This window comes from Callospermophilus lateralis, chromosome 15 (genome assembly GCF_048772815.1).
Source record: "Callospermophilus lateralis isolate mCalLat2 chromosome 15, mCalLat2.hap1, whole genome shotgun sequence".
In the NCBI taxonomy this organism is placed as follows: Eukaryota; Metazoa; Chordata; class Mammalia; order Rodentia; family Sciuridae; genus Callospermophilus; species Callospermophilus lateralis.
Window position 1 is genome coordinate 64,507,529 of NC_135319.1, and position 22,578 is coordinate 64,530,106.

The following is a 22,578-nucleotide window of genomic DNA, read 5'->3' on the forward strand; positions in this document are numbered from 1 at the left end:
CTACTACTGTTTTAATTTCTATGGAAATTAAGTCAATAGATGGCATTGAATCTGCAACAATACTCATCCAATACCCTGAAAAATCCAGTCATAGACAATTTACTAAATCTCAAATAATCTCAAAAAGAGTGACCAAAAACTTAAATATCTTTATCAAGCTGGGCAAGGTGGTACATGACTGTAAACCCAGCAGCTTAGGAGGCCGAGGCAGGAGGATGGCGAGTTCAAAGCAAGTCTCAGCAACTTAGCGAGGCATTTAGCAATTCAGCAAGACCCTTTCTCTAAATAAATATATAAAAAAAGGAGGGAGATGTGGCTTAGTAGTTAAGCACCCCTAGGTTCAAGCCTCAGTGCCAAAAAACAAAAAGATCTTTATCAATTGTTAATAATAACTCCATTCAACATTTTCTAAATACTTGTTTATACCTGGCTCTATACTTGAGATCAGGAATAAAATAAATATATAAAAACTGACTCTTCCTCCAAGGTCCTAGAAGTTAAGAGGCTGACTCCTGTAGCTTGGATTTGAAATGTCCCCCAAAGGTCCATGTGTTAAAGCCTTGGTCCCCAGCCAGTTGTGCTACTGGGAGGTGGTAAAACCTTTAAGAGTTAGGGCCTAGTAGGAGTCTTAGATCACTGGGGGTATGACCTCCAAGGGAACTGTGGAGCCACGACCTCTTCTCTTTATTTAGCTTCCCCTCCATGGGCAAACAGTTTTGCCACATGTGCCCTGCCATGATGTCCTGCCTCACCACTGACCCAAAAGCAACAGCGCCACTAGTTACAGGCTGAAACCTCCAAAACTGTCAGTTGATATGTCAGGAATTTGCTACATTATAGCAAACTAACAAACTGATCCCAACTGTTCAGTTAAAATTCAAGAGAGACTGAGACAAACACATTTCCTCAGAAAGAAAGTAGCCAAGTAGTCAGGATTTACTCAAACTATGCTTTGAGTGCTGAAAGTAGCAAATGGAAGACCTAATTTTGCTCCCATAGCTCCAAAATAAACAAAGATAACACCAGATTCCTACCTTCTAGAATCAGCATAGGACCTTGGTTTATAGTGTTTTTCTAACTACAAACAATTCTATTGTTGAGAGTTACCATTTATACTGTGCCATTCTATGTACATTATCTCTAATCTTTACAACCATGAAACACGGACATTACTATTACCATTTTGCAAACAAACAAACAAACAAAAAAACTGAGATTCAGAAAGTCAAATTATTTGCCAGAAAAATTTGTTAAGAGTTTAAACTTTGGAATATTATATTATATTTTAATTGCTGGCTCTAAGAAAACTTGGCACATGACCAAAAGTAGAGACACTCTGAATCCTCCTATTTAACTGCAGAAATCCAAGGGCCTTTATTTCTTTCTCTAGTAGGGCCAAAGCTTGTCTCAAAAAGAGTCAAAACTTAAATGAGATTCTTTAACAATATTGCCTAGTGATTCCACAAATGTGATCATGTTCCTAAAACCCCTCACTATTCCCCTGTCCTTGGGCACCTGTCTAATAAGCTGTTTCTTCTTCGCGGACTCTGGCATACTGTGAACATGCTGGAAGAGCTCTCTCAGCGCCTCTTCTGTTCGCTGCTGGGTCTCCTCCTGATGAGAACTGCAATCTACCCGGTTCCGTTTCTGAGATTTTGCCAGCTGAAAGGACTTAGCATGGCATGAAGCTGTCAGATCAAGGTCATCCTAAAGGAAATTCAAAAGGTAAGTGAATTAATATATCCTTCCAGCTTTGTTGTTGGATTCCCACAAAAACCTAGAACATAATAAAGGGAGAGTGGAAATATCATCTATTTTTATACTCGGGAACAAGAAAAATCTTAACATCATTATCAGATAAGGGATCTATTAATAAAGGTTATATTAATCATCCTCCTATAACCTGTCAGAGAACCTAATATATTTAGAATATTACCACCAAGAATTATCAATTTTTTTTCATTTTCTTTTTCTTTTTTCTGTTTTGGTATTGAACCCAGAGGCACATTACCACTGATTCACTTCTCAAGCTCTTTCTATTTTTTATTTTGAGATATTGTCTCACTAAATTGCTTAGGGCCTTGCTTAGTTGCTGAGACTGGCCACAATCTTTCAATCCTCCTGCCTGAGCCTCCAGAGCCACTTGGATTACAGATGTAAGCCACCAAGCCCATCAAAAGTTAAATTTTCAAAGCATATTTTCATTTCAAGTCATCCTTACTGCTATCATGTAAGGCAAGCAGGCAGAGTACCATCATTCTCATTAGAAAAAATAGATTAAGCTATAAGTGTGAAGTTATCCAGATACTAAAGTGACAGTCCCACCCTGGAGCATAAGGGCATTGTTTCATGGCTGGTGCTCTTTCCCAAACGTGACAATTTAATGTGACAACTGTGTGACATCAGTAAAGGAATGAAAACAACAACTCTTTAAGAAAAACTACACTCCAATTACACTACTTGAAATCAAATACTGTTTTCCTGGTCACGCCAATATTTGCTCGATGAGTAGGACAATCAGGGGCAGAAAATAATAGCATATGATGACATCTTTAAGTTTTTAACCAAGAAAGACCAATTAAAATTCATAAAAAAGTGCTTGTTGCCAGAGTGGCACATATCTATAATCCCAGCAACTCAGGAGACTGAGGCAGGAGGATCACAAGTTCAAGACCAGCCTCAATAACTTAGCAAGACTCTCTCTCAAAATAAAAAATAAAAAGGGCTGGGGATATAGCTCAGTAGCAGAGCATCCCTGGGTTCAATTCCCAGTAAAATACACATATACACTCAAAAAAAGTGATTATGAAGTGTTTTTTTAACTTTCTACTGTTAGAGCTAAATAATCATATGTGATTTTCTGTCAATAAGCACCACACATTTCCCTAAATTCATGTGCTATCAAGTCTTTTAGCCATTTGATAGAATAGAGTTTTATCATGCCATTGATCCTGAATAAGAACAAATTACAGGGCTGGGGTTGTGGCTCAGTGGTGGAGTGCTCGCCTAGCATGCATGAGGCACTGGGTTCAATCCTCAGCACAACATAAAAATAAAATAAAGATATTGTGTCCACTTAAAACTAAAAAAAAATTTTAAAAATAAAAGAACAAATTACATAAAACTGTGCTATTGCTACTAAAAAGTATTTAATACATTTGTTATTTACAGATTGTTTATGTCATGTGCTATAAAAATGCATACTGGTTTTATGAAAAAACTTTAAACATACAGTCTACATCATCACCCTTATTTAGAGGATACCGTCTCATCCACCAGCGGAGGACATCTGACAGCAGGCAAGAACACTGCCCATAGGGACGTTTCTATTTCAATTTGTAACATTCCACTCAATCATTCTCCTTGTGATGAAATGACTAAATAACTTTAAGCTATGACATTAAAATATTTTTATTTTGCACAGCTTTACTTTAATTTCATGCTTTAAAAAAAACAAACAAACAAAAAAAACCTCCACTAATCTTATCTCTAAAGAGCAGTTTCCTATCTTACCTTTGATGCATGGGTTCTGGAGCCCAAATAGTGTAATCTTGCACATTCCCGAATGTAAGCAGGAGCCTGGGAAGAAGACAAAAGAATACCAGGACCAAGAGGTTAGTAGGAACTAAAATTCTTTCCAGTCCACAAAAAGACAATGGTTCTCAAAATTATCTGTTAGATGACTTCGGAAAGGCCAAAGATTGCACAAAATGCCTTATTCTGCAGCTTCCTTTCTCTTGCAACTGAAGAGACCCCTCAGTAAAATTGATGGGGAAACTATGAAAAGACATTGATGTAGTTGTTGCTGTTGTAAAAATCAAATATGGCAAGAATACACTCAAGTGAGCCAGAAACAAACATATAAACATTTATAAAAATGCTTATATTTGACCAAAAAAAAAAAAAAAAAAATCTCCCAAATCCTGACAAATTGCAAGTGGTCTCTTGATCACATTTTGGAATCATGTATAGAAAATACCATTCAGGATTACTATAGAATAGAATTCTGTAACAAATACCCTGTTTACAGTCCAGGGAGAAGTGTTTTATTACAATCACTATTTTATTAAATGTAAACTAATATAATCACTATAGAGAAGAATACTACAATATCTAATAAAATTACATTCGCATTTACCCATTGTCCCAGAATCTCACTTCTGAGAATCTATCCTGAAGATGTAACTCCAGAAACATAAAGATTAATCAAATGGGAAATGGGGTCATGGCTCAGGGGTAGAGCATTTGCCCAGCATGTGCAAGCCTGTGAGTTCGATCCTAAGCACCACATAAAAATAAATAAATATTATAAAAGTTTTGTGTCCAAATACAACTAAAAAATAAAACATTAAAATAAAAGATTAACTGAATGATTGGACACATGTAGGGTCTGGCAGCACACCCCTGGACTCCCATAGACTGTAGTGGCTGAGTCAGGAGGATCAAAAGTTCCAGGCCAGCCTCAGCAACTTAGGAGAGACCCTGTCTCAAAATAAAAAAAAATAAAAAGGGTAGGAATGCATTCACTGGTAGACTGCTTGCCTAGCATATGTGAGGACCTGAGTTTAATCCCCAAAACTGAAACAACAACAATAGAAAGATCAGATACAACCTAAATGTTCATTAATAGTTGGTGAACTTTCATAAATCCATATAATGTGCTACTATGCAGTCATTAAATAAGAAAAGAGACAGAGAATATAGAAAAAGAGAGAGAAGAATGAAAAGAAAAGGAAGAGAAAAAAGGGAGGGAGACAAGTTGAATGGCTTTATGAAGCATATGGAGGAATTTCCAGGATCTACTGAGTGAGAAAAGTAAGGCACAGAACAGTATATGTGTAAGAAAGAAGGGGAAATAAGAATATAAACATGTATGTACATTTACTTTGTTTTTACAAAAAGAAACAGTAAGGCTGGGTGCAATGGTGCAACCTGTAATCCCAGGGAGGCTGAGGCAGGGGGATCACAGTTCAAAGCCAGCCTCAGCAACATAAAGACCCTCAGTAACTCAGTAAGACCCTGTCTCTAAATAAAATACAAACAGGACTGGGGGATGTGTCTCAGCGGTCGAGTGTCCCTGAGTTCAATCGCTGGTACCACAAAAAAAACAGAAATAGTAGGAAAATAAACCAGAAAATAATGAAGATGGTTAGAGAAAGGACTGCAATTTCTCGTTTTTTGTTTTTTGCTTTTTGGGTTTTTTTTTTTTTTTTTTTGGTAGTTGTGACTTTTGAATCACGTAAATATACTACAGGTTCAAAAAGTGAAATTAAATCTATAAGGAGGGGCTGGGATTGTGGCTCAGCAGTAGAGCACTTGCCTCATATATGTGAAGCACTGGGTTATAGGAACCAGCTTATAAAGGCCATCAATGCCCAAATTTGGGACAAAATTATCAAAATGAATAAATGAAACTGACTAACACCATGAATACATAAAAATCCATGAGTCTCTAATGACAGTTATTTAAAAAGGAGAAAACATCTTCTCCAAAAAATAAAGTCATATATTATGGGTTAAATAATAGAATTAGAAAATCAATCTTTTGTAATGCCTAAAATAATCACAGATCCTAGGCAGGATTATCAACAAATGCTAAAACCAATATATATTAGAGATTTACCTTATAAGTTATTCACTATTTGGGAAGGAGAAAATGTCCCTTTATAATGAAGAGATCTGGTCGATAACAAAATTATCACAGTGAGACAATCTAACACCATGTGTCTCCTAATGTATTGCAATATGATATATATAAACACCACCTACAACTTGAATCTAATCAAGATTCTAGATCTAACTTATAGTTTACAGGAAACACTTGAAAATAGAGGAAGAAGTTAAGTGACTTTGAGAAAATAAGACAAAGTTAGAATGTAAGAAAATGTATAAGACAGTTGATTTGAACATTTCAAATCAATGACATGAAGAAAAAGCATAATGATTGTTACAGATTAAAAGTGACATAAAAATCAAAAGTAATATATAAACCTTGATTAGTTTATATTGGGAAAAAAAAAAAAAAAAAACAGCTGTGAAAGCGAGGCACAGAGGCCAAGTTAGGAGGATCACGTAAGCACAGGAGTTAGAAGTCAGCCTGTGCAACACAGTGAGACCTCATCTCAAAAAAAAACAGTTAAGGACAAGTGCAATGGCACATACCTATAATCCCAGTGGCTCAGGAGGCTAAGAGACAGGAGGATCACAAGTTCAAAGCCAGCCTCAGCAACTAAATGAGGCTCTAAGCAACTCAGTGAGACCCTGTCTCTAATATTTAAAAAAAAAAAAATGCTGGAGATGTGGCTCAGTATTTAACTGCCCATGAATTCAATCCTTGGTACCAAAAACAAAAGACAAAAATAGTTAAGGGCCAGGGTTGTAGCTCAGTGTTAGAGCACTTACCTAGCACAGACTGAGGCACTTGGTTTGATCCTCAGTACCACATAAAAATAAATTAATTAAAGAGCTGGGGCTGTGACTCAGTGGTACAGCGCTTGCCTAGCATGTGTGAGGCACTGGGTTCGATTCTCAGCACCACATATAAACAAATAAATAAATAAAGGTCCATTAATAAAAATAAATAAATTAAATAAAAATACGATGTCCAGCTACAACTAAAAATATTTTTTTTAAAAAAGTTAAAAGAACGGATTGGGGTTGTGACTCAGCGGCAGAGTGCTCACCTAGCATGGGCAAGGCCCTGGATTCGATCCTCAACACCACATAAAAATAAATTAATTAATTAACAATATTGTATCCAACTACAACTAAAACATATTTTTTTAAAAAGTTAAAAGAAAAAAAACCCTTAAGACGATCAATTTTATGTTTTGTATAGAGGTTGAGCATCTTAATCTGAAAAGTCAAAATACAAAATACTACAAAAATCTGAAACTTTTTGAGTAATGACATGATAATACAAGGAAAATTCTATACTTGGCCTTGTGTTACGTTTCAATCAAAACACAGGTGCTTTAAAGACACTGCATAAAATTACTTCCAGATTATGTGTATAAGGTATATATGAAATATAAATGAATTTCATATTTAAATTTTAGTTCCATTCCAACATATCTCATTCTGTATTTGCAAATATTCCAAAATCCAAAACGCTTCTAGTCCCAAGCATTTCACATAAAGGATCCTCAACATATATTTTTCCACAATTTTTAAAAATTAGCATTAAACACAAAAAGAAGCTGAGTGTGGTGGCACACAGCTATAATCCAAGCTCCTCAGGAGGCTGAGGCAGAAGAAGCCCAAGTGAGAGGCTTAACTTGTCCCTGCCTTAAAACAAAGTATAAAAAGGGTTGGGGGTATAGCTCATCCCCCAGCTCTGTAAAAGAAGAGAAGAAAAAGAAGAAAGAACAAGAACAATAAAAAGCAAATTCTGACACATGCTATAATATAATAAACTTTGAAAACATTATGCTACTTGAAATAAAACAATCACAGACAAATATTGTATGATTCCACTTACATAAAGTACTTTAAAAAGTCAAATTCAGAGATAAAGTAGAATGGTGGTTGACAGGGCTAAGGGGAGGGAGAATGAGGAGTTATAGTTTAATGAGTATTGAGTTCCAATTTTGCAAGATAAAGAATGCTGAGTCTCTAATGATATTCATTTAAAAAGGAGGAAACATTCTCCAAAATGATGGTTGCACAACAATGTGAATATACGTAATGCCAAAGAACTGTACACTTAAAACAACTGTACACTTATTTTCCAGCTAAAATGAGCTGGATGTGGTGGCCTAGGCCTAAAGTCTTAGCTACTCAGGAGTATCGCTTCAACACAGAGGACCAGCCTGAGCAACACAGTGAGACTCCACCTCAAAAATAAATAAATAAATGTTGGTGCATTCCTGTAATCCCAGAAATTTGGGAAGCTAAGGCAGAAGGATCACAGGTTTGAGGCCAGACTCAGCAACTTAGCAAGGCCCTAAGCAACTTAGTGAGACCCTATCTCAAAAAATAAAAAAGGACTGGGAAAGTGTAGCTCAGTGGTAAATGCCCCTGGGTTAAATTCCCAGTACCAAAAAAATAATAATAAAAAGAAGAATGTTAGGATGATAAGTATTTTACCATAAGAAAAAAAGAATCAGAACCGGATGATCTTAGAAATTCTTGGCTTCTCCAGATGGCAAAAGATACAAAAAATTAAGAGATTCACTATCGAGTAGGTATATTCTAAAGACCAAGCATGTGACTATGCAATCTTTTGCTAAAACCTTAGAAACATGAAAAGGTCAGGGTATTCAGTCACACAAAGGGCTCTTTCAAGAGAGGAAGAGTGTGCCTCCCAGACCCTCTCAATGAACCAGAGGGCCTTTAGGAAGCTTAAAGGGATTGTCCCTCGGCCTTAGCAGCAGGAGACCAAGGTAGAGGATTTGTCTTCAAAAGATTTGTATATGTGGCTTTTGTCTAACAGAATGAACCCCATTGCAATCCACAGAAGACCCACAAAGTTCTTGAGAAAATTATGTTGGCAGAAACACTGCCTGTTTGGACTGAAAGGGACAAAGAGTACAAAATGAAAGGGGGCTGTCAGACCCTCAAAATCCCACTGGCAGGAAGCAGGCAGGATAAAACTGCACAGCTGCCAGCAGTGCTGCCTTTCAGGAAAAAAAGCAGGATGATTCCAAGGGTGGAGCCAATTACCCCAGGACTGGAACCTCTGGGCCTCCCATTCCTCCCACCTGGGAGGGTTTTCCATTGTCCACTCTGGCTTACAGTGCCAGTCAGGACTCTTCTCTTCTAGGAGCCCACTTTTTCTTTTTTATCTAAGATTCAACTTTGCTCCATCTTCCTTGTCCTATTACCAACCAAATGCCATCCCTTACCTACCTTAAAAAGTTTCTGGGAGTGTTTGATCATAAAAGCCATCCCATTGTTTAACTTCGTGATATTTTCCTGAAGGTCATTTGCAGTGACCTGTTCAGAGGAAAAGAGAACAAAGGGCATTAACAGCTGGGAAGTACCATTTCCCAATAACATCCTTAACATGTACCTTTGTTATTTTATCTGGGAAGCTAAGGCAGAAGGACCCCTTACATACTTATGTGTGTAATCATTTCTATCCCTAATAAAAGTAACTCTAAATACAATGTTTAATTCTATTAGTTCAGTAGCTTTCCACTGGATATAATCTAGAACAATCATATTTCCCTACAGTGACCAGGAAATTCATGAGAATCAATATTCATTTCCTAATTAGACATATAAGCAAAGTTAAAGAAAATCCAGCCTAGGATTCAAAATGCATAGGAAGAACACAACCCACAACAACCAGCAAGGACACTGCCTCTTCAGACAAACTGGAGTTTCTCTAAAAACAAAGGCAAAGAAGGGAGGGGAGGGAAGGGGAGGGGAGGGGAGGGGGGATAGTAGAGGATAGGAAAGGCAGCAGAATACAACAGACACTAGTATGGCAGTACATAAAAAGTAGATGTGTAACCGATGTGAATCTGCAATATGTATACGGGGTAAAAATGGGAGTTCATAATCTGCTTGAATCAAATGTATGAAATATGATATGTCAAGAGCTCTGTAATGTTTTGAACAACTAATAATAAAAAAATAAATAAAAAATAAAATAAAAACAAAGGCAAACTCTCATTACTAACAGATACCAAAGATGACATCTTTTCCTTAAAAACACAGTCAAATTGTCATTGATTTCCATTCTGTCTCTGCTTCCTCTTTTTTTTTTTTTTTAAGTACTAAAGCACCTCTTCTATACCATATGCTTCATCCTCAACATGTACCTTTGTTATTTTATCTGTTTGCTCTTCCCAGGACCCCTTACATACTTATTTTGATAACCACAGTTTACTCTCTCCTTTCCCACAGTCTTGGTTACCTGGTTCTAATATTCTTCACTATGAGGCTAACTCTTTTAATATGGACAAGAGTTGGTATGTCCTGTCTTCCCCAACCCATCCAGAAGTTCTTTCTGGCCCAAAACTTTCTCTTGTTACTAGCTACTTGTCAGGTAAAACAACCTCTTTCCCTTACTTTTCTTTTTTTTTTTTAAAGAGAGAATTTTTTTAATATTTATTTTTTAGTTATCGGCGGGCACAACATCTTTGTTTGTATGTGGTGCTGAGGATCGAACCCAGGTCGCACGCATTCCAGGCGAGCGTGCTACCGCTTGAGCCACATCCCCAGCCCCATCTTTCCCTTACTTTTATTTTTCTCATTTCCTATAATCTCAAATATCTTTTATAACTTGTTATAACACATCTATTTCTGTTGTCTTCCCAGCAACATTGTAAGGTAAGTGGAAAAACTACTATCATGCCCTGTTTACAAAGAAGGGGCCTAAGTATAGAAAATGATACAGGTAACATTAGTTGTTTATAGCTTCCAAGTGAGGTATCCTGGTTCACAATCCCATCATACAAAAAAAAAGCATATATTACAAATGGGCAGAAATATAATTATGTGCCTTCAGATGAAATATTTGTTTAAAAGACTTCAGATAATTTAGTTCTTATTTAAGTCACTGAGAATATTGTGGTCTCAGTAAGAAGAAGCACATTCAACTGTATCCAAGGAAACTATATCTGTGGGAAACAGAAGGACAAGGCAAGATGATTGCTCTATGTGTCATTTTATATAAAGCTTGGTGACATTATCCAGTAAGATCACACAGCTCTATTCTAAATTTACAGAAATTAATCTGGTTTCCCAAGGAAGTTTTCTGAGTATTCTAGTTTATTAACTAGAATTTTCCAGAATTTTCACTAGTAAGTTCCCACACAGGTTTATCAGAAATTGATTTATAAGCTACAGGAACTGCCCCCCCCCCACCCCGCAAGTTTGATAACTCTTGGGTGAAATGATAAAGCTCCTAACCTCATAAAGCTGAAGATTGGACCTTGGACCTTTGACAGCCTCATCAAGGTACAGCCACAGGATGAAGCCCAGCCCAAGAACACCAAGCAATCTTTACTCTTCCCCTTAAAACTCACATTTTTTGGCCATAGGACATGGGGTGCAAACATAAGGGCAAGGTTATAGGCAGACATCTTATTCTTGTCTTGCTTCTTCGCTGTCTGGTACAGGAGATCAAGCAATAACTTCAGTAAGTTACGATTGGGTGGGGGAAGAATGAGGAAGAGCAACTGAAGAGCCTCAATCTGCCGCTCTTTATCTGGTATATTGGTCTTGTTTCCTTTATCATCAAACTGCATCAAATCTTAAAAATAAAAGTAAATATTAAAAAGGAGGGAGAAAATAAAAGCAAAAAACCAATTCTATTACTATTATCCTCCCTTCAATTCAAAGGAGAAAAAAGAATCAAGCACAAACAAAATTTAAAAATTATAGCGCCCTAGTATGTACAAAGCCTTGGGGTTGACTCCCGCCCTGGGGGGAAGGGGAGGATAGATTTTGCCAGGTACTTCCAGTGCAACCATGGACATATTAATGTATTAATGGGCTAGGGATACATCTTATTGGTAAAACACTAATATGTGAGACCCCTTATTAGTAAAACACTAATGTGTAAGATAATGTATATTATCATTATTTCCATAAAAATAATAATATACAATATACATGCATTTGCATGTTCAGTATCATTAGCAATCAATAAATATAAATCAAAACCATAATGAGATACCACTCAACATCCACTAGGATGACTATAATCAAAAAGACTGACATTAACAAATGTTGGCAAAGAGAAAATTAAACCCTCCTACATTGCTGGTAAGAATGTAAAATGGTATAACCACTCTTGAAAACATCTGAGCAGTACCTTAAAAAGCTAGAGCTATCATGTATCCCAGCAATTCCATTCCTAGGTACATACCAAGGAAAAAGGAAAACATGTCCACACATACCTTTACAATGCTACTCCTCCCCTTTCCTCCTCAAATATTTTATGGTTAAAATAAAAATCAGAGTGAGTAACAGGATGATCCAAGCAGCTCCTCATGGGGTCAAAACCATTGTGTCTTCTCTAACAGGCTACACAGGTTATCTTATTTTTGGTACTGGGGATAGAACCTAGGGGTGCTTTACACTAAACTACATCCCTAGTCCTTTTAGTTTTTTATTTTGAGACAGAGTCTCACGAAGTAGCTCAAACTTGCAATCCTCCTGCCTTAGCCTCTGGGATTACAAGGATGCATCACTGAGCCTGGCTGCAACATAGGTTATCAATAAAAACAATCCCCTGCATAATCAGAATTTCAAAGAATACTAACAAACAATTAGGTATAACTTATATGGACCAGAAAATTATTTCAGTGTGTTAAATTGTTTAAACTAAATAATAATTTCAGGAAAGGCAGATAATATTTATAGAAAATACATCCAGTTAATATGAAATTGAAAACGAAAATTCTTCCAGGTATCAGCAAGGCATATCAAATGCTGCAACAGGGCCACACCTTAAAATATTTTCTAGGAACAGTGAATCATGGGTCAGTGAAGTAGAGGATTTCAAAAACTGCACTAAATGAATGAACTCAACAGGAAAGCAAATGAAAATAAGCATCCTTATGTTAACACAAAAAAAAGAATTTATTAGTATCTTCTAAATCTTTTCCAAAGCTCTAACAAGTTTATTTCCCCCCATATTAAGGGTAAAACCACATAACATTCTAGCAGAATTACTCACTCGATCATCTAGATTGCTAGTAAAAATGCTTTTAAAAAGATCTAATCTGAGCTGGGTACAGTGGCAGCTGTCTATAATCCCGGCAGCTCAGGAAACTGAGATAGGAAGACTGCAAGTTCAAAGCCAGCCTCAGCAACTTAATGAGCCTCAAGCAACTCAGCAAGACCTGTCTTTAAATAAAATATAAAAAAGGGCTGGGGATGTAGCTCAGTGGTAAAGCACCCCTGATTTCAATGCCAGTACCAAAAAAAAAAAGAAGGGAAAGAAATGCTCAAGGGCAGAAAACTAAGTAAATGCTCCATGGATTTTGATACTATGTATACTCAGAGCCTATGGCAACATAATAGCTGTGCAATTAAAGAATGAATTCCCTACCACAAAATCATAAAGAATGAGGCAACCATTTGTGAGGTAAAAATAGAACATTCTCCAAGATACATTAAGTGAAAAAAAGCAAATCACTGAACCATGTGTGTAATACCCTACCATTCCATAAAAAGGGAGGAATAAATGTAAGTGTTGTAAGTGTACAAAATATCTCTGGAAGACTACATTAAAAATCAACAGCACTGGTTGTCTCTGGAAAGAACTGAGTGCTAGGGAACAAGAGTGGGAAAGAGGCTTTTAATTGTTTTATTTTTTTGATTCTTTTAAATTTTGAACTATGTGAATATATTGCCTATTCAGAAAACAAGTGAAATTATTTTTAAAAAGGAAATTTGTGGGGCTGGGGCTGAAGCTCAGTGGTAGAGTGCTCATCTCCCACATATGAGGCACTGGGTTCAATCCTCAGCACCACATAAAAATAAATAAATAAAGATATTGTGTCTATCTACAACTAAAAAAAAATCAATAACACAAATTGTAAGTGTAGACAATCTCAACTGAGGTATAGACATATTAGCCAAAACAAGGCAAACATACCAAATCTATAACAGAGTTGTGTGAACCCCATGAATTCATGCAATATAATACAATACAATGAAAAGCATTTATTTTTTGAGCAACTAAAACATTCAAAGCACTATGCTAGGCTTCCAGACTTTACCTTATTGTCAGTGTCTTATCTTAATCAGAAGCTTAATTATCAAGAAAAAAATTAACTAAATCAAACTTAACTGGTCAATACTTAAGAGTACCCCGAGAAGTCCAGCGATATAACAAATTTTAACCAATATCAGCAGAAATACTACAGTGAGTTACAAGTCACAAAACCCCAAAGAATTTCACTAAATTCAAAGAAATGTATTTACATCTTCTTCTCATTTTCTATACTCACCAGCAATTTTGAGGTGTGCATGGAAATGTTTATGGGTCAACAGGGGCTCTGGCAACTCTCCTAGAAACATCTTCAGCAAAGTGGCAACATCATTTGAATGAAATTCCCCTGATTCCAAGTCAATATCAGTTCCATTATTGAGAGCATCCCTTAAAATCTGCTGTCGGACACTATTGCCTGGTATTCTAAACAATCCCTCTACTCGCAAGTCTGCTTAGCATGGAAGCAAACAGGTAAAAAGAAAGCAAAAAGAGAATTTTTGATTAATTCATATAACCTAAGTAATTTTTTTTTCATTTAAAAGACCCTTTATAAAGCTCTTAAATGAGATTTTGCCTTTTTTTTTTTTTTCCTAGAGAAGTTTGGAATCCACTGGCCCCTCTGAGGAGACATATATGGATGTCCCTGAGTACCTGGAGATAACCTAAACTGAATGTTCCTGTTAAAAATCACTCATCCTTCTACAGTACTTTATAGAGACTCTGGATTTAACCAAGTCAATGATCAGAATGAGCTTGGAAAATAAAAAGAAAGAAAAACCAAATGTCCCTGAGAACCCCTTCGCTCTGGTTCTTCCCATACTCTGGAGGGGTTAAGTTCCTCGGCAGAGGTTTGTTGCTGCTTAAACTGATTTCTCCAGTCCAGAATAAACCTAGAGACTCTGGGTTGGTCCAGGAACCAGAACTCTTAACACATTAGATCACCTTTCAGTCTAGGAGATTCCTGGAAGCTTAGGGTCATCTCAACTAAACTATTCTTCCCTTCTAACTAGGTTCTATGCTTATCTAAGGAGATATTAAAAGGGTAGGGGGAAGACATATAGTTTTGGCTTGATCTGGAAGAAGGATGACCATGTTTTCACTTTTACATAACCTCCTTATTCAGGAGTCTGAGTTCACATGCCTTCAGGGCCAGGCAGGTAATGATAAAGGACCAAACAGGACCATAACAAACTGGAGAACATCTCTGTGCTCCATCTGATTGTGTCCACATGGCAATGGGGCCCAAGGATGCTATATCTTCCTACCACCCAAAGAAATTGAAAACCTGGATTCTCCCCATTTTAAAACATCAATAACTAATTTTATTTTTAATCTAATCCTTTGCCAACAAGTAAAACATAAATATAGATGACTTAAACTCAAGCTGCTAGTTTGTAACCTGTGTTCTAGCACAATGTCCCACCATAGAATAAGTTATAAATAAGCATTTGGGGGTTGATTAAGAAGACATGTTGAATTTAACAAGACATCATATAATGCCATATATTTCACACATTCTCAGCTGTACCAAGCACTTAGAGCAATGACATCAACAGCATGACTCCTAAAAAATGAAATGTAGGGCTGGGAATGTAGCCTAGTGGTAGAGTGCTTACACAGCAAGCATGAGGCCCTGGGTTCAAGCCCCAGTACTGCAAAGAAAGAAGGGAAGGAAGGAATGGAGGGAGGAGAGGGGAAATTAAGTGAAGAATATTAATCATGGGATTCTGAAAATGAAAGATGAAAAAATACCATGCTCCCTTAAATTAATGTAATGATTCTTTAGAGACAATGAATTCTTTAAAAGAGAAATATCTGAGTAAAGGGGGAAATGTAATTTCATAGGCACTATGCAATTAATATACATCTCTGAGAATATACGGCAAATCAATACATAAGATGAAGTTTAAAAGGAAATATACTTAAAAATATGCCACCTGAAATTAATTATTACTGGTTATTTCTTTTTTTGAGTTAATTGGCATCTATAAAGCTCAAGGCAGTTAGATCTCAATGAAAAACTTACAAGTCCTCATTTAACAAAGAACAATAAAACTTGAAGTAGTCTTACTTTTGTGCAGATATTCAATCAGTTGGTATATCTGGGCAATGCCTTCCTCTGTCAGTGGGGATCCAAATACCACTCCTTTTTCTGTAAAACCGTATGCAGGATAGGGCTATATTTCATATAAATAGTATAAAACCATGATAGTTAAAACTAATCTAGCAGCACATTTCACAGTTCAGCAAATGTTTTCAAAGGGTCAACAAAAAAAATGTTTAGCAATGAAAGTGTGTGTACCAGAAAACACAATCAGATCAATTTTCAACTACTTCTCTCAAGCTCAGTATTAGACTGTAGGTTCCTTGAAGGCAAAGACCATTTTCATATTTAAATAACAATACCTAGCATGTTACTATTTAATTTTAAAACAAACCAAAAAGAACTTATGATTGATTATCCACTGGAGTTGCTACAGGATTGGATATATTAATGCTTAAGCATTTTTCTACCTTAATGATTCCTTTTATTTAATAAAATGCCACCTCTTTCATATGTTATCAAAAGCTGTGCTGGGGTTGTAGCTCAGTGGCAGAGCACTTGCCTAGCACATGTGAGGCACTGGGTTCAATCCTCAGCACCACATACAAATAAATTAAAAAAGGTATTATGTCCAATACAACTAAAAAAAAAATGTTCTATTATTTATTTATGGGAAAGGCTCTTTTTGGGTAATTCATAGGTACTTGCTTTATAAAAGCATTCCATAGAATGAAAACATTTGAGAAATACTGCAATAAAAAATGTCCAGGCTGAGGCTAGAGTTGTGGCCCAGTGGTAGAGCACTCGCCTGCCATGCATGAGGCACTGGGTTTAATCCTCAGCACCACATAAAAATAAATAAAGGTATTATGTCCACTTACAACTAAAAATATATACATTTTAAAAAATGTACAGGCTTTCTTTACTCTTTAGCTATGTAAGTTTTTTAGTTGTTTTTTAAAATATTATTTTAATTTTTTTAATATTTATTTTTTTAGTTGTAGTTGAGCACAATACCTTTATTTTAATTTATTTTTATGTGTGCTGAGGATGGAACACAGGGCCTCGCACACGCTAGGCAAGCACTCTACCGCTGAGCCACAACCTCAGCCCTAAAATTATTAATATAATAATTATACCCCTGGAGTTATGCACACCAGGAGGATTACTTGAGCCCAGGAGTTTGATGCCAGCCAAGATATCATTTCAAAAATTTTTTTAAAATCTAGAAAATTAAATATTACTTTAGTACACTATTAATGTAGCCTAAAAATTAAGATGACCCTGATAACTACCTAAACTAATCATGTCATCTCACAGGGCTGAATATATTTCCTTTAATTATTTCTTTACCTAGTTTTTGTAATTTTTATTACTAGTACTTAGCATTCTCTACTTATGAAAATGAGAAAAAATGACCAATTTTTTGGGTTAATTACAACTTCTCAATGAATATTCAGATGTTAGAAGTGAAGCCAAGAAAAGACTGGGCATGGTGGGGCACACCCTATAGTCCCAGTACTCAGGAGGATCACTCCAGAAGTTCAAGTTGTGCCTGGGCAACACAGACAGACCTTGTCTCAAAGGAAAAAAAAAAAAAAGCGAAAAGCCTGAGGAGCCACTGAGAACTGCCCACCCTTCACAGACACATCTCCTACCCTTCCGCTTGAGAGACATTAGAGACCGGAAAAATCCTGATGCTGGGCCGGCCCCACCAGGCAACTTAAGGTCCACTTCCCCCATCAGCTGAGCCAACTCCGTTCCAGGTAAATCAATAAGCCTTGTGATATTGCTGACCACCAACTCCGTAAACACCTCAGGTTTCTCATGTCGCAGTTTCTCCACAAAAAAGTCAGGATTGAAGATAATGGGCTGACCTCGAAGGGAAGAATCATTGCAGATGATAAAATTACAGATGGCATCACTGAAAAAAGAAAAAAATGAGGAATCTTTTTGGGGAGATCATTTTTGTATGTTTTTTTAATGCCCCACCTGAGGGGCTATTTGGTTCCTGAGTCCACACACAGGCTGAGGTTTCCCAACTGCCCTCTCTCAAATTCAGCCAACTGCTCTTGTAGTCAGTTCCTCACAACAAGTTTTCATAGTCCTCCCTCTTCCAGTCATAACTGCTCCAGGAGCAGCAGCTGATGGTGCTGACATGGCCAAGTCCAAGAACCACATCATGCACAACCAGTCCCTAAAATGGCACAGAAATGGCATCAAGAAATCCCCAAGATATAACTCTCTTAAAGGGGTAGACCCCAAGTTCCTGAAAAATATGTGTTTTGCCAAGAAGTACAACAACAAGGGCCTGAAAACAATGTAGGCAAACAAGGCCACGAACACACATGCCAAGGCTATCAAAGTCCTTGTGAAGCCTGAGAAGATTAAGCCCAAGATGTGAAAGGGTGCCAGCTACGAGCCTGATTGCCTTGCCTTCTTTGCCCACCCCAAGCTCAGGAAGTGTGTTCATCATGCCCACAGGGCTCAGGGTTGCAGGATCTGCCAGCCAAAGGCCAAAACCTAAGCCCAAACTAAGACCCAGGGCTGCAACTCCAGCTCTAGTATCAGCTCCTGCTCCGACTCCTGCTCCTGCTCCTGCTCCCAAAGGTGGGAGTTATCTGCAGACTCCAAGGATGCCCAGGCCCCTGCAAAGACTCCATAGTAAAAGCTTCTGTCCTCAAATGTGAGGACAGAAGGAATGGTGTGCCTCTGGGCCCCTGTTTGTAAGGGACTGGTTTTCTCCTGTGCTGTTTGTACAAATAAATTCAGAGGTCGGAAAAAAATAAATTTCATAATTACAGGTAGATGAAATAGATACTCAGTTTTGTTCAGATCCAAAATTAGGCGTTTTTTTTTTTTAAATTTACGCACACATGTATGTATTTAGCAGCACTGGGGATTGAACTGAGGGCCTCAGCATGCTAGATATACACTCTACCACAGCTGTAACTTTAGCCCAGTTTTATTTTAAAATTGTTCGGTTCTGGATGCCTTTGACATATCCATCACCTAAGTCTTACCTTTGCACAGAAAGTTTCTTCTCCCTAGAGTCCCTATACTGGTTTTCTACTCCCACGTTACATTTGACTCTACTCCTGGCATAGCTCCTTTGACTCTCAAAAATATTTTCTTCTCTGTTCTTTGTTTCCCAATGCCTAACTACTGAATCCTTTTTTACTTCTAATATGTTACATTTAAGAACTGTATTATTAACCTGATGTGGTGATGCATTCTTATAATCCCAACTATCAAGAAGCAGAGCCAAGGGCTGGGGATGTGGCTCAAGCGGTAGCGCGCTCGCCTGGCATGCGTGCGGCCCGGGTTCGATTCTCAGCACCACATACAAACAAAGATGTTGTGTCCGCCGATAACTAAAAAATAAATATTAAAAAAAAAAATTCTCTCTCTGTCTCTCTCTCTCTCTCTCTCTCTCCCACTCTCTCTTAAAAAAAAAAAAAAGAGAGAGAAGCAGAGGCAAGAAGACCACAAGTTCAAGGCCATCCAAAGCAATTTAGTGAGACCCTGTCCCAAGATGAAAAATTTAAAAGGACTGGGGATATAACTCAGTAGTAAAGCACCCGTGAGTTCAATTCTCAGTATAAAAAAAAAAAAAAAACTTTAAAAATTTCAAACTTAAAAAGAACTGGGGATAAAGTTAAATCCCTAATACCACTAAAAGAAAAAAAGAACTCTATTATTCCATCTCTATTAGCAAAAATATTGTTTATTCCATCATTAATTGACTCTAATGGCTTGTTCTAATCCTTATTATACATTATACAGTCATCTATTATATAACCAACGAATAGATAAAAGCCAGAAAGAACAAGTTATCACATCTCTTTCAGGCAAAGTTAAATTCACCTGACTCATATAAACATTTCACAATAAAAACAATCACAATTTAAAAGTTGTTCACTACAACATAGGTACTAAAAAATAGGTACAGAAAAAATGACATCTCTAAATATTAATTTAACTAATCAATAATACACTTTAGCAACACTACACAGATAATTTTAATAACAGTATAATGAAAACAAGGCATGAATAAATTTTTTTTTTAAAAGAGAGAGCGAGAGAGAGAGAATTTTTAATATTTATTTTTTAGTTTTTTCGGTGGACACAACATCTTTATTATTTTATTTTATGTGGTGCTGAGGATCGAACCCAGTGCCCCGCGCATGCCAGGTGAGCGCGTTACCGCTTGAGCCACATCCCCAGCCCAAGGCATGAGTAAATTTCAAAGTTCACCTCTACTTACTTGAAAAGTATTAAACCTTTTTTTTTTTTTTTTTTTTTTTGGTACTGGGGATTAAACCCAGGGGCACTCAACCACTGAGCCATAGCCCCAACCCTATTTTGTATTTTATTTAGAGACAGGGTCTCACTGAGTTGCTTAGTGCCTCACTTTTGCTGAGGCTGGCTTTGAACTCATGATCCTCCTGCCTCAGCCTCCCAGCTGCTGGCGTTACAGGCATACGCCACCACATCCAGCAGTATTAAATCATTTTAATCAACAGACCAAATTTTCAGTTGGTAGCTAGTAGATTCTTTCTTTGCTCTATAATTATAATGTATCCTGAGAAATCGAATGAAAATTTAATGGCAGGGTGTGGTAGCATCCCACTATAATCCCAGCAACTCATGACTAGGCTAAGGCAGAAGGATTGCAAATTCCAGGCCAGCCTTTGAGACAGGGCAATTTAGCAAAACCCTGTCTCAAAATAAAAAGGGATAGGGATGTAGCTCAGTGGTAAAGGGCCCCTGGCCCAAAAAAAAAAAAAAAAAAAATAGAAATACGAATGTGTGTTCCAAAGCCAAAAAGTCACTCAGAGAGAAATTTGGAAAGCTTATCCCCTCAACCATTTTACACACTAACATAGGTTATTTTTCCTGAATAAACTTAAAGATGCCAATGATATAATATAAGCCAATCAGAATCAGAAGCACTTCCACCTTAAACCTTTGACTAGAGACTTTTTTTTTTTTTGTCTTGTGGATACTGGGGATTGAACCCAGGAGTGCTCTACCAGAGGCATTTTAAGCTAGTCAAATTTAGCAGTAGGGAACCATTTTTTAAGACAGATTCTCACTAACTTGCTACAGCTGATCACAAATTTGGGATTCTCTTGCCTTGGCCTCCCAAGTAGCTGGGATTACTGGGATTACTGGGATTACAGGTGAGTGCTTCAGCACCTGGCTAATAAAAGTGGGAAGGGGGAGGCTGCTTTTTTTGTGATATATATACTGGAGATTGAACCAGAGGCACTTAACCACTTAAGCTACATTCCCAGCTCTTTTTATTTTTCTTATTTTGAGACAGGGTCTCACTAAGAAGTTGCTTAGGGCCTCTCTTAAATTTCTGAGGCTGGCTTTGAACATAGGATCCTCATGCTTCAGCCAACCAAACTGCTGGGATTATAGGTTGCACCACCACACCTGGCACAAGAGCCTTTCTTTCTTTCTTTCTTTTTTTTTTTATGTCAGTATTTCAGGCAAGAAACAAGAGTCAATATAGAACTATTATTTATAATCACTGCCAATGAGAAATCAGCACTTACTGAGAAGTCAAAAAAATCATGAAATGTGTAAGTACCAAAGAGAAACATAATTTATAGAGCCTAAACTAATCATTTATGAAATTTTAAAGGAATTAAAAAACCTTTTAATTCTTAATAACTAATTTCAAATCAAATTAGTTCTAACATATAACCGTTTATGAACAATATCCATTATATTCGTGAAGTAAAAGCACATATACACATAAAAACTACAGAATTGTATTAATTTTATTAATGTCCAGAGCATGATCTGTTAAGACTTTAAAACTTCTATCACAGCTGACTCTTCCAGCACTAAATCGGATCAAGTACTCAAGAAAGAAAGGAGCTAGAAGCACAAAGCCCCTAGCTATATAGTTTCTCAACAGAGTCCTTCCTACCTGGCCATCAACCCCGAGACTCCCTCCTGAACAACCTGAACAGGTAGAAAGAGAGCCCAGGCTGCCCCTAGCTATCTGCAAGAAATACAAGAAAAAGACACGTTGGGAGTCCTAACACATAAAGAACAAATAAACAATCTCCTTTCTTTTCCCTTCTGCCCTCCCAAGTTTATTACTCTTGTTATTTGTTACGGATACACTTAAATTTTTCATTAAGCTAGTTTTTTGTTTGTTTTACCTCTTTCTCACTTTTTTCATTGTAGTATAAGACAGTACCTAAGACATGGAAATGATTTTAAAAGAAGGAAAAAGGAAGATAAGAGATGGAGGTTATTTTTAAAAAGTTAACCCATATGACAAAGCCCACTAATACCCTTCCAAACAATATGCAATGCCACAAAAAGCTAAGAATATAAAGGAAAACATTCAAGAACTTCAGAGATTTCTATGACTACAGAAAATACAATATTTAAGCAAATTTAAGCAAAAACAACTCCTTATTCTAAAATATTTTAAAACAAACTCCAAGTTTGCTCCAAATTCAAGAAAAATAAAATAAATTTCTTACATAAGTGCTGAAAGCTTCTGATGAGGCATTGGTAAATCGAAGAGACAGGAAAAAAGCTTTCTCCTTGTTTGTGTGACAAAGGAACTCTCCTTTCCCTGCCCCAGTACAGCCTACACAAATTCCAGACATGCTAGACAACACAAGGACACATTATGGGGCCTGAAAGGCAGTACTTATTAGGACTCTGAGCACTCTTTTGCAAGTAGGAACAAAACAGGAATAAAAAACTGGACCAGTTAACTGTATTTGCCAACACACACATAAAGCTCAACAGGAGACTCCCATCACTATTCAAAGTTGTATTACATGAAACAATTACATAATGTAAGAGCATAGAAGGA

At 36.9% G+C, this 22,578-nt stretch overlaps 1 protein-coding gene across 1 annotated transcript in view; it reads right to left on the reverse strand.

The window, feature by feature from the left end:
- The window catches only part of Arhgap19 (Rho GTPase activating protein 19), a 50,205-nt gene that overhangs the window by 16,019 nt on the left and 11,608 nt on the right, over nt 1–22,578 (reverse strand). The window contains exons 2-8 of the mRNA XM_076834241.1: nt 17,381–17,646; nt 15,750–15,830; nt 13,917–14,126; nt 10,980–11,206; nt 8,851–8,937; nt 3,514–3,579; nt 1,516–1,707 (exon numbers count right to left, since the gene is read on the reverse strand). Coding sequence (XP_076690356.1) covers nt 1,516–1,707; nt 3,514–3,579; nt 8,851–8,937; nt 10,980–11,206; nt 13,917–14,126; nt 15,750–15,830; nt 17,381–17,646 — 1,129 coding nt within the window. The remainder of the gene's footprint in view (nt 1–1,515; nt 1,708–3,513; nt 3,580–8,850; nt 8,938–10,979; nt 11,207–13,916; nt 14,127–15,749; nt 15,831–17,380; nt 17,647–22,578) is intronic.